This window comes from Crocuta crocuta, unplaced genomic scaffold, assembly GCF_008692635.1.
Source record: "Crocuta crocuta isolate KB4526 unplaced genomic scaffold, BGI_CrCroc_1.0 scaffold136, whole genome shotgun sequence".
In the NCBI taxonomy this organism is placed as follows: domain Eukaryota; kingdom Metazoa; phylum Chordata; class Mammalia; order Carnivora; family Hyaenidae; genus Crocuta; species Crocuta crocuta.
In genome coordinates, this window is record NW_027531009.1 from 232,985 (window position 1) to 246,579 (window position 13,595).

Here is a 13,595-nt window from a genome sequence, read left to right on the forward strand (position 1 = left end):
AATTGAAACCCATGTTTGGCCTACACTAACAGCACAGAACCTGCTTGAGATTCTCACTCTCCCTCTCTCTCACTCAAAAAACAAAAACAAAAAAACAACCCAGTGATAAGTTTTGCTTTTTGGTGGGGCCTTTGAACTATTTCCTTTTACAGAGATATATTTAAATTCCTTTGCTATTGCTTTTATAATGTCTCCTTTGCTCTATTCCCTCTCTTTCTGCCCTCTTTGAAATAACTCAACTTTTACAGATTATTTTGTTTTAAATCCTTTTCTTTGGTTCACTGGTGTTAGCTATAACTATTTTTTATGTGTTTCCTTTAGCGATTTTTAATATTTTTATTTATTTCTAGGAGAGAGAGAGACAGCGTGAGCAGGGGAGGATCAGAGAGAGAGGGAGACACAGAATCTGAAGCAGGCTCCAGGCTCTGAGCTGGCAGTCAGCACAGAGCCCGACGTGGGGCTCGAACCCATGAACCGCGAGATCATGACCTAAGCGAAAGTCAGACGCTTAACCGACTAAGCCACCCAGGCACTCCTCCTTTAGGGATTTTATCCTATAGAGTCTACCACAGTCGACCTTCACGAGAGTTTATACTACTTTTTTTTTTTTTTAGCATTTATTCATTTTTGGGACAGAGAGAGACAAAGCATGAGCAGGGGAGGGGCAGAGAGAGAGGGAGACACAGAATCTGAAGCAGGCTCCAGGCTCTGAGCTGTCAGCACAGAGCCGGACGCGGGACACGAACCCACAAACCATGAGATCATGACCTGAGCCGAAGTTGGATGCTTAACCAACTGAGCCACCCAGGCACCCCTATTTAGGTTTCTTTAACATATGCTATACACATATATGCTAGACTATTAGTTTCTTATCATCCACTATATTTTAAAGAGGCTTAAAAATAGGAAAGACCGTTTTTATTTACTCATATAGTCGCTACTTCTAGTGCTCTTAATTCCTTTGTGTAGATCAGGAGTCTGCCGCCTACAGAACATGAGCCAAGTGCAGCCACCATCTGTTTTTAAGCGTAGCTGGAATGCAGCCACACTCACACTTAGGTACTTTGGACCCAATAAGGACTCACAGGAAGAGTGGTAACTGAAACAGTATGGCTTACAAAGAATAAAATATTTACTATATGTTCCTGACATAAAAGGTTGCCGACCTTGCACAGAGTCACATTCTCATCACATCTGATTTAGTATAAAATTAGGATATGAAACATACTGAAAAGCCAATTTTACAGTCAAAGTATTAGGCAATGGTGACACAAATTGGTCTCAACTGGAAGAGTAAAACTGGAAGTAATTGGGAGTTACTAGGTCTTGAACTAGTAGGAAAACATGAAATATGTGATTTTGTTACTATTCAATTCATAAGTACTCTATCTTCTTGTATGGTAAAAATTCGATGATATTGAAATTGAAGATATAACTGAGGTGTAAAAGTCCTACCAAATATTACACTTTTGTAAATGGAAAAAGCAATACACCCCTGGCTGGCTAGAGAGGTAGACAACAGGAAAAGTATGTTACTTAACAAGTTCTAGGATCAACTTCCTAGACAGTTTTGACAAACAGCATTTACCACCTTTCCACTAATTCATTACACCACCCCACCGCCGTGTTCTCTCGATAGTGGTAAGGCTGCCATTTAAGAAATCGGTCTGTTCATTCTCCAAACAGATCATGGTTTTGGACCTACCATGTATAATCTTAAGCACTCTGGGGAGTTTTCTTAATAAAAATTTTTAATCCTAACCAGAAGGAGTCCCAATTTTTAAATGTCTCCGGTAGAAACTGAGTATCACATTTCACCAAGCCACAAATCAATTGTGAATATTCCAGGTCCACTGTAAATATGTTCCCATTCCAGCAATTTTCTGCTTGTTTTCTCCACCCACTTGCCCTTCCCCATTTGAATTTGCATGATACACTTTCTGTGGTTCTGACTAAAGATGACTTCATCCTGTGCGCATTGCCTGAAAACATTGTTTAAATTAGGAAACCCTGTGATATATCACTGTACATGAACATGTTTATGGTACTTACCACTATCATATTTTGTCCTTATAGACTTCCCCTTTTAGAATATAAGCTACTTGAAGACAGGGAATTTTGTTGCCTGCTAATATCAGTGATTAGAATATTTCCTGACTGGCAGAATGAGCGAATGCATTTTATCTGTGCAAAGTAGAAAGTTACTGCAGCGCATAAGCTCAGAGACTAATAGTTCACATGCATAGTAACCATATGATTCCATTTGTGGCACCAAATTCTTTACTCCTTTAACATTCTACCCTAGCACTGTGAACATTCATATAAATTCTAGCTATATTTTTTTGGTTTACATTGTATTAGGCAGCATATGCCAAACAGCTCTAACCCATCTGTGAAGAATGATGTTTTTGCAGCTTTTCTTAGCTACAAAATGTTAAACTCAAGATTCCCTCTCAAATGCTCTATTCTATTCTTAGTAAAATATTAATCTTATTGGTCAGGTAGGACAGTTCTTATCTGTGGGTGACAGACCTCCTAGAAATCAGTGGCTGAAACAACTAGTTTGTCATTGTCACGTAACAGGAAGCCCAGAGATGCAGGGTGGGATGGGGTGGGTCCCCTGGGAAGTCCTCTGCCTGTTGCACCTCCCTCAGCACTCAGCACTGTCTCCTTACAGCAGGATGGCCGCTGTATGACCAAGAAGGATGAATGGGGACGGGCAAAAGTCTTTTCTTTATTAGGTTTTGTCTTATTTACATGGAAATAATCCCAGGTTTTTCTCAATTAGCTACACATGTTAATAATGCAATTTAATAAGAATATTAGGGGGATCAGTTGGGTGGCTCAGTCAGGTGAGTGTCAGACTTGATTTTTGCTCAGGCCAACACCCCAGGGTCTTGGGATAGAGCCCTGTGCCAGCTCTGCATCGAGAGTGGAGCCCGCCTAAGATTCTCTCCCTCTCCCTCTAACACTGTTCCCCACTTGTGTGTTCTCTAATAATTAACTAAGTATATTGGGGAATTTTTCAAATTTCATATTCATGCCTAAACAACAGAAGGTAAAAGAAAAAGATGGTAGAGAAAATATTCTGCAGACCAAATAAATCTTTCACAAACATACTACTTTTGGGTCATTTATTTTTATTTTATTTATTTTTTTAAAGAGCACAAGTAGGCAAAAGGAGAGAGAGAGAGAGAGAGAATTATAAGCAGACTCTACACTCAGAGAAGAGCCCAACGTAGAACGTGATCCCATGACTCTGACCCAAAATTTAATCAGACACTCAACATACTGAGCCACCTATGCACTACTACTTTGGTTCTTTTGATTTAAATATCCTCTAGAATTTTCTCTTCAGTTTCCAAAAATAAGAGTAATTTTTATTCATCTATGATATACTATTACCTTTCAAAAGAGGGAGAGACCATTGTTGTGTTTCTCTAACACAAATGCCATCCCAAGTAACCCATTATTCCCACATGAAAATATCATGGTCTCAATGTCCCAACCTAGTGTTTCAGGATCACATATGAGACCATAATCCTTTCCTGTAGTAATCAACCAAGGCTGTCAATCATACCAATAAATCCAGAGAAGGGGCTGTGGCCACAGAGAACATGGCAATTTACCATGTTTTTTTAATTTACCACTATTAAAAATAATAGCGTTTAGAATCATTCCTTGCCACTCCTTATGCTCCAAAATATATACTATACTGCATCTTAAAATTAGCATCATGGATTTTTCCAAGGTATAAAGAAATGACTAAGCCCCACTTAATAAAAGAGATTCTTTTAACCTTACCAATGCATTCTGAGACCACCACTATGGTTGACAAATGAAACACATGTAATGGAAGTATAACATCAGTGGATTCCAAACTTGAGGTTATAAGTCATCAATAATAATGGAGTGTCAAGAAAACTTAAGTAACTAAGTAAAAAACGTCATAGAGGTACCTGGCTGGCTCAGTTGGAAGAGCATGAGACTCCTGCCCTCAGGGTTATGAGTTTGAGCCCCACACTGGATGTAGAGAGGTAAATAAAATCTCTATAAAATATTTATTTAAAAAATTTTTTTACTGTTTTATTTATTTCTGAGAGATAGAGACAGCGTGAGCAGGGGAGGGTCAGAGAGAGGGAGACACAGAATCCAAAACAGGCTCCAGGCTCTGCACTAGCTGTCAGCACAGAGCTTGAGGTGGGGCCCGAACCCATGAAACGTGAGATCATGACCTGAGCCAAAGTCAGACGCTTAACTGACTGAGCCACCCGGGTTCCCCTCTATAAAATATTTAAACAGCAGATGATTAGGTCTTTCCACAACATACTTGTTCCATTGACACACAACATCTTGTCTCTCTTAAATAATTTTTAATTTTCTGTGGAATTTAACACCTAAAATTGGTTAATCCTCACAATACACAATTTCCCCTAGTGTGAATTTTTTAATTGTAGTCCAATGAGAAAATTGGCTAAACAAATTATCACCTTCATTACATGTGTAATGTTTCTGTCTGGTATGAATTCTTTGGTGTTTCCTGAGGTAAAGACCTTGACACATTTGCATGACTTCCATGTTATGTGAATGCTTTCAAGACCACAAAGCACAAAGTTGTACATTTTTTGTGTTTTTTTTTTTTATCACTAGAAGTCTGTACATCTTAATCCCACTTACCTATATTACCCCCCTCCCCAAATTTGTACACATTTTAGAAACCTGATCACACTCTTTACATTTGTAGGGTTTCTCTCTAGTAAAAATTATGTTCCACAAGGTATAATAAGCTTTGGATAAGCCTTGCCATACATTCCTTGTGTGTGCTTTCTTTCAGAGATTTGTATTCTGTTATCAGGGAGGTGTTAACCCTGGTTACAAGCTTTGCCACATATATTAGTTTCACATGGTTCATCTCCATGATGGAATCTCTGATGTTAAGTGTTGAAACTTGCTCACTTTATTTGCAAGTTTTCTTTCTCCTATGAGTTCTTTGATGATCCCCAAAGCTTGAGCTTTGAATAAAAGCACTGCCACACATATTACGTTTATACTCTTTCTTTCTACTATGTATTTTCTGATGCCTAATAAGTTTTGCAAATTGGGTAAAAGCTTTGTCACACTCATTACACTTAAAAGGTTTCTCTCCAGTATGAATTTTCTTATGTTGAGTAAGATGTGAACGTTCCGTAAAGGCTTTGCCACACTCAATGCATTTGTACGGTTTCTCTCCAGTATGAGTTCTCTCATGACCCCAAAGGTGTGAACGTTTGATAAAAGCCTTATCACACTTATTACATTTATAAGGCTTTTCTCCTGTATGAATTCTCTGATGTTCCAAAAGGCTTGAACTTTGGATAAAAGCCTTGTCACACACATTACATTTGTGTGGTTTCTCTCCAGTGTGTATTTTCTGATGCCTAGTAAGGTTTGCAAATTGGGTAAACGCTTTGCCACACTCATTACATTTGTAAGGCTTCTCTCCAGTATGGATTTTTCTATGTTGAGTAAGATTTGAGCGCTCAGCAAAGGCTTTGCCACAATCAATACATTTGTACGGTTTCTCTCCAGTATGAGTTCTCTCATGACCCCAGAGGTGTGAACGTCTGGTAAAAGCTTTACCACACTTACTACATTTATACGGTTTTTCTCCTGTATGGGTCTTCTGATGTTCTACAAGGCTAGAGCTTTGGATAAAAGCCTTGCCACACACATCACATTTGTGTGGCTTCTCTCCAGGATGTATATTCTGATGTCTAATGAGGTGTGAGCACTGCTTAAAAGCTTTGCCACACTCATTACATTTGTAAGGTTTCTCTCCACTATGGATTTTTTTATGTTGAGTAAGGCTTGAACGCTCAGCAAAGGCTTTGCTGCATTCACTACATTGGTACGGTTTCTCTCCAGTATGAGTTCTCTCATGACTCCAAAGGTGTGAACGCTGGATAAATGCCCTACTACACTCATTACATTTGTAAGGTTTCTCTCCACTATGGATTTTTTTATGTTGATTAAGGCTTGAACGCTCAGCAAAGGGTCTGCCACATTCATTACATTTGTACGGTTTCTCTCCAGTATGAGTTCTCTCATGACTCCAAAGGTGTGAACGCTGGATAAAAGCCTTACCACACTCATTACATTTGTAAGGTTTCTCTCCAGTATGGATTTTCTTATGCTGAGTAAGATGTGAGTGCTCTGTAAAGGCTTTGCCACAGTCATTACATTTGTAAGGTCTCTGTCCAGAATGAATTCTTTCATGACTTGTGAGGTTTGAGCTTTTGCTAAAAGCTTTCCCACAGTAATTACATTTGTAAGATTTTACTCTAGCATATGCTTTCCTGTCTTGTGCAGGTAACAAATGATATTTAAAAATCTTTCTATATTTATTCCAAACGTTTTGGGTCCTGGGAGGAATTCCTTGAAGTGGTGAAACTGAGGAACCATTGCTGACAGACTTCTCAATTGGATTACATTCATACATGTTCTCCTCACTGTGAAATCTCTGCTGTTCTGCCAGGTGTGACTGCAAACTTAATCCAATTGTATTTTCTAAGCAGTTTATGTATTGGTTTCCAGCACTGCTTCTGTTATTGTCCAGTTTTAACAAATTCCTTATAAATGGATCATCATCCTTGAAAAACAGGTATGTATTATTTCTTACAGAAACACACTGCTTTTGAGGAAGATTAACTGGGGAATGATTAGGTTTATGATCTTCTCTACAAATGAGATCTTTGTTATGGGTCCAAGGCACTTCTTCATAATTTCTTGCATCATATCCCCATTGACTCGCAAACTTGTGCATATTTTCCCAGACTTCTTTGAGATCAAAATCCTTGATGCCATGACTTTCATTTCTCTCCAATATCACTAAGGGGTAAAATTCTCCTTTATTAATGTCTTCTATCGGTGATAATTCCTTGATTGCAAATCCAGCAAGACTCCCTATCAAACAGAGTTGGAATGTAAATATTTTATACTAAATTCCATAATTAACACCAAAATAATATTTTATAATTATCACAGGAAGTTTCTCTGGCATGGTATTCAAACACTATTGTTATTTAAAATGTTTTTAAGTTTTCTTTTTATAAATGTGGGGACAGTACTAGTATTTTAACATATATGGGAATGATTGTGTTAGAAGTTAAAAGCCTGACCATAGAAAAAGGAACTGATTTAGCACTAGGCATAAAAGTATTCATTCTATATGAATTTATACTATGGTATGAAGTAACAATCTCTCCATTCAACAGGGAGACAGTATGGTATTATAGGAAGACTGGAGGCTTACATCTATTTCAGCATTTGCTCTAAAAATTATCAAATTAAATACCTCATTAATTCCATTTCCAGGTATACACTCCAAAGAATTATATAATATATACCTGTTCCAGGAGACATGTACAAGAATTTTTTTTTTTAAGTTTATTCACTTAGATNGTCTCCACACTGAACACTGCCAGACTCGAACTCAGGAACTGTAATATCATGACCTCAGACAAAATCCAGTCAGATGCTTAACCAACTGAGCCAACCAAGCTCACTAAAATAATGCATCATTAAATAAAAGCCTATGACAAATCAAGTTAACGACATTTCTCTGACTAAAGCAGTAACTTAAACAAAAAATATGTTCTCAAGACATCACAAATACTCAGCTTAAAGAATGCCATAGGGGTGCCTTGGTGGCTCAGTTGTTTGAGTGTCCGACTCTGACTCAGGTCATGATTGCATGGTTTATAGTTTCGAATCCCAGGTGGGGCTCTGTGCAGAGAGCTCTGAGCTTGGAGCCTGCTTCGGATTTGGATTCGGATTCTCATTCTTTCTCTCTCTCTCTCTCTCCCTCTCTCTCTCTCTCTACCCCTACCCAACTCAAACTCTATCTCTCTCAAAAATAAAAATTTTTTTAAAAAGGCATAAGTTTAATTGAGGTAAATATATGTTATAACAATGAGATATCACTATACATTTATGTGAATGGCCAAAATCCAGAACACTAACACAAATACTAATGAGAATGTGAACCAGTAAGAACTGCTGGTGGGAATGCAAAATGGTGCACCTGTTTGGAAGACAGTTTGCATGTTCTCACAAAACTAAACATACTCTTAAATATGATCTAGCAATCACACTCCTTGGTATTAACACAAATAAGTTGAAAATTTATGTCTACGTAAAAACCTACACAACTAAACAGAGAAATCCTAAAATGTGTATGGACCCCAAATGCCCAAAGAATCTTGAGAAAGAAGAACAAAGCTAGAAGCATCACATTCCCTGACTTCAAACACCCTGATTATAAATCTGTGGTACTTAAAACAGTATGGTATTAGCTTAAGTCTAATAGACACATAGATCACCAGAACAGAATAGAGCCCAGAAATAAACACACACGGTCAATTAATTTACAACAAAGTAGAAATGACTGTACAATGGGGAAAGCACAATATTTTTAATAGATGGTTTGGGAAAACTGGACTCCCACAGGCAAAAGAGCTAAACTGCACCACTATCTGACATCATAGACAACAATTAACTCACAATGGATTAAAGACTTAAACTTATGACCTTAAACCATAAAATTCCTGTATGATAGGAGGTAATGAGCTCCTTGACACAGGTCTCAGGAATGATTTTTTTTTTTTACTGTTGACACCAAAAGTAAAATCAACAAAAGCAAAAGTTAGTGGAACTACATCAACTAAAAAGTGTCTGAACAGCAAAGGAACACTTTTCAACAAAATGTAAAGGCAACCTACTAAATAGGAGAAAATATTAGCAAATCATGTATCTGTTAAGAGGCAATAATCCAAAACATAGCCAAAAAAATGCTCAAATAATCAAATTTTTAAAATGGGCAAAAGATCTGAATAGACATTTCCCAAAAACTTAGAGATGTCCAACAGAACCATGAAAAGATACTCAACATCATTCATCATCAAGGAAATGCAAATCAAAACCCAGTGAGATATCACTTCACACCTCTTAGAATGGCAATTATCAAAAAGACAAGAAATAACAAGTCCTGGTGATGGGTGGAGAATTTGTGCACTATTGGTGGGAGCAAAAATTGGTGTGGCCACACACTACTGTGTGATTCACTAATTCTACTTTTGATTATTTATCTGAAGAAAACAAAAATACTAACTCAAAAAGATAGAAGCATTCTAATGTTCACTGTAGCACTATTTACAATTGCTAAGAAACAGACACAATCTAAGTGTCCACTGATGGGTGAATGGATAAAGATGTGTGTATACAACACAATATTATCCAGCCATAAAAAAGAAAAGAATCTTCCCATTTGTGGTAACAGAGATGGACCTTGAGGGCACTGTGCTAAGTAGAATGAGGCAAAGACCAATACAGTAGGATTTCTTTTATACATGGAATTTTTACAAAACAAAACAACCCCTCTTAGATACAGAGAACATATCTGTGGATCGAAGAGGCAGGAAGTTGAGGAAGCAGTGGCAGAAATGGGTCACGGGATCAAAAAGTCAAAAAAATAAAGGGGCACCTGTGTAGCTCAGTAGGTTAAGCATCCGACTTCAGCTCAGGTCATGATCTTGCAGTTCATGGGTTTGAGCCCCGCGCCAGACTCTGGGCTGACAGCTCAGAGCCTGGAGCCTGCTTCGAATCTGTGTTCCCTCTCTCTCTCTGCCCCTCCCTCTCTCTCTCCCAAAAGTAAATAAATGCTAAAAAAAAAATTTTTGGGGGGCGCCTGGGTGGCTTAGTTGGTTAAGCGTCCGACTTTTGCTTAGGTCATGATCTCGCAGTTCGTGGGTTCGAGCCCCGCGTCGGGCTCTGTGCTGACGCTCAGAGCCTGGAGCCTGTTTCAGTCTGTGACTCCCTCTCTCTCTGACCCTCCCCTGCTCACGCTGTCTCTCTCTCTCCTAGAAATAAATAAAAATATTTTTTAAAAAAAAAATTTTTTTTAATAAATAAATAAATAAGAGGGATGCCTGGCTGGCTCAGTCAGTAGAGCATGCAACCCTTGATCTTGGGGTTGTGAGATCAAACCCCACGCTGGGTGCAGAGATTACTTAAAAACAAAACAAAAATTGTTGTTGCGTCTTGAGTTCTTTAAACAATAACCTCCCCCGCCCACAAAAAAATATATATGTATATCAATATAGTATTTTCCATATACCAAGAATACAATAAACATCTATGGAATGATACAGGTTTTTCCAATAGAAAAGCTAACTAGAGATATCAGTAAGCTGTGCTATATTTAAACTACATCTAATTTTGGAATTTCACTTTTTGGAATTATGCACATCATGACTTCCTCCAAATTAATGGAAAAGCGCCTGACCTCAAGAAGCTGGGAGAGCCCAGGAAAGAAAAATAGATTTTAGCTCTACTTTATTAGACAGGTATTACATTTTGTTTATGTCCTGAGAAGTTCTCCCACGGATACAAAATGGAAATGGAAAGTGAACTGGTCCTGGGGTCTGCACTACAGAGGCCTCACCTCTGACCTATATGGAATGAGAACCGAGAGACTGGGGGAAGGACTTCTTAGATACAGCCATCTCCATCCCTCTCAAACCTCAGAACCAGTATGGTCAGAGGGGCCAGGTAAATGTGTTGTAGGTCCTTGAAGTTGGAGTTTAACCTTGTACATATTTGATTTACTCATCTGAATAATAGAATGAGAAGTGTGTGGGGTGGGGGGAGGAATTCTTTGGAAAGCTCCTAAGAAATAAACTTGTATTTTCCCACAGATCCTTCCCAAACAATATTTACTGGAGCCACTTACTCTGTGCCTATCTGAGCTCTGACTTGTGTTCACATCACAGTATGTTCCCACCTGTCTGGATGTCCCCCCATATTCACTTCACTATCCACAGTCCAGGGCTCTTTCCCTTCTTCCAAAACAGAGATAATATTCAGCTCAAGAATAGATTTCCATTTATAAAGAAAAACAGAACATGATCTGCTTTGATCTTCCAGAACACATTCCCAGCTCTTTGTTCAGCAAAGAGGAAAAGACATTCATTCTATGTGGGTGTAGAAATATATTTCAGGGGCACCTGGGTGGCTTAGTCGGTTAAGCGTCCGACTTTCGCTTAGGTCACGATCTCATGGTTCGTGGGTTCGAGCCCCGCGTCGGACTCTGTGCTGACGCTCAGAGCCTGGAGCCTGTTTCAGTCTGTGACTCCCTCTCTCTCTGACCCTCCCCTGCTCACGCTGTCTCTCTCTCTCCTAGAAATAAATAAAACATTAAAAAAAGAAATATATTTCAAAAATTAATCAACTAACTGCCTCAATGATTAAGGATTATTGTAGGAATGCAGAGATCTGGTTCTTTTCCAAGAATGACTAAACCAAAAGCACAAGGATAAGACCACAGAGTCAGAGATTTAAATATATTCACCGTAAGGTTTCGTTTTCCCCCGCAACTTTAAATAACTTGTCTCTTAGCCCTATCTCTAAAGATGTCAATGAGAGTGGACTTTAGTAAGAATTTAAGGGTTTTTAAATCCTATTTCCCAGACTCCCAGATTTGATTTAAATTCAAGTTGGTTAACATATAGTGTAATACTGGTTTCAGTAGTAGAGTTTGGTGATTCATCACTTACATACAACACCCAGTGCTGTCATCACCTCCCACCTAAACAAGCATGAATGCAGAACTTCTGAAGAAAACAAAGTTAGAATCCATGTGTCACATTATAAAGACTTTCCATCTCAATCAAAACAGCAGCAATCACCCCCTTAAGAACAGGAATTTGAAACTCTTATGATCAAATCAAGAGGATCTCAGTAGAAAATGCAAAGACATAAAAAGTAATTACCAACTTCTGGAGAGACGTTTTCCTCACCCAGGGAGACCAGGTTCCTGTAGGTCTCCAGCATCACGTCCCTGTACAAGGCCCTCTGAGCGGGGTCCAGGCACTCCCACTCCTCCTGAGAGAATTCTATGGCCACATCCCTGAATGTCAACCGTCCCTGAAAGGAAAACACATCTGACCGAGTGGACAGGGAACGTGTTCTTATTTGACACAAAATTAGAGAAGCACAGATGTGTAAAGACTGACTTGGCTAGAGTGAATGTTCCTTGTTCCTTGTAAGATAATTTTGAAGGGCTACAGTTAACATAAAATTAGCCATTTTTAAGTACCATTCAGTGGCATTTAGTGCATTTACAATGGTGCACAAACATCACCTCCATCTAGATCAAAAACATTTTTATAACCCCCAAAGGAAATCCTTTACCCATTAAGCAATTGCTTCCTATTTCCCAGTCCATGGCAACCACTAATGCTTTGTCTCTATGGATTTACCAATATTGGGTCTTTTCATGTGAATGAAATGGGATCAATAATATGATATTTTGCATCTGCCTTCTTTCACTTAGAATAATGTTGTTATTAGGGTTCATCCAAGATATAGAATGTACCAGTAGTACATTTCCTTTTTTCTGACTGCAGAGTATTCCATATTCACTCAACTACTGATGGTCATTTCATTGTTACCACCTTTGGCTAATATTAGTTACCATGACCTTTCAAGTACTAGTGTTTGTATATTTGTTTTCAATTCTGTTGGTTATATAAATACCTAGAAGCAGAATTACTGGGTCAAGTGGTTTAATTTTTTAAGAATATGCCACATTCTTTTCCACAGCAGCTACATTTTAACACAACGTGTCATGATTCTAATTTCTCTACCTCTTAACCAACACTTTTTTGTTGTTGTTGTTTTACAAGTCATCCTAGTGGGTGTAAAATGATCTCTCATTGTGGTTTTGATTTACATTTTACTAATGACTACTTTCACTGAACATCTGTTCATGTGCTTATTTCCTTTGTCTATCTTCTATGGAGAAATGTCTATTAAAATCCTTTGACCATTTTTTAAGTTGTATTTTGGTTGTTGACTTGTATATGTTCTTCATATATTCTATATGTTAATGTATAATGTAATGTATAAGTTCTCCTTATATTCTAGGTTCCAGACCTTTAGTAGACATGTGACTGGCAAATTATTTCCTTCCATTTGGTAAATTGTTTCACTTATGTGATAATGTCCTTCAGTGCACAGACATGATTAATTCTGACAATGACCAATTTATCTACTTTGTCTTTTTCTCTTTTGCTTTTGGGATCATGTGTAAAAATCCACTGCCAACCCCAAGGTCATAAAGACTTGCCCTTATGTTTTCACTTAAGACTTTTATAGCTTTAGCTCTTACATTTAGTCGTTGATTAATTCTGGATTGATTTCCTTATATGGTACAAAGTAGTTTCATTCTCACTCAGATATCCAGTTGTTGCCAGTACGATTTATAAGACTAGTCTTTTCCCATTGTCTGTTTTTGACATACTTGTAAAAAAGGAAAGGATTACAGATATATGGGTTTATTTGTGGACACTCAGTTCTATTACTTTCATCTATATTTCTAGACTCTGATGGAATTATAGTTTTGATTAGTGGAAACTTGTAGTAAGGTTTGATGTCAGGAATTGTAGGTCCTCCAATTTTGCTCTTTCTCACATTTATTTTGGTTATGTGGCATCCTTACCAATTCAATAGGAGTTTTAGAATCAGAATTCCCATTTGGCCAAAAAACAGTTAGGATT

The 13,595-nt window shown here is 38.0% G+C and overlaps 1 protein-coding gene across 1 annotated transcript in view; it reads right to left on the minus strand.

The window, feature by feature from the left end:
- The window catches only part of LOC144237133 (uncharacterized), a 43,989-nt gene extending 30,394 nt beyond the window's left edge, over positions 1 to 13,595 (minus strand). Inside the window, 2 exon segments of the mRNA XM_077770813.1 lie at positions 4,966 to 6,942; positions 11,808 to 13,595. Of these exon segments, the coding sequence (XP_077626939.1) occupies positions 4,966 to 6,942; positions 11,808 to 12,123 (2,293 nt within the window). The 5' untranslated portion in view covers positions 12,124 to 13,595.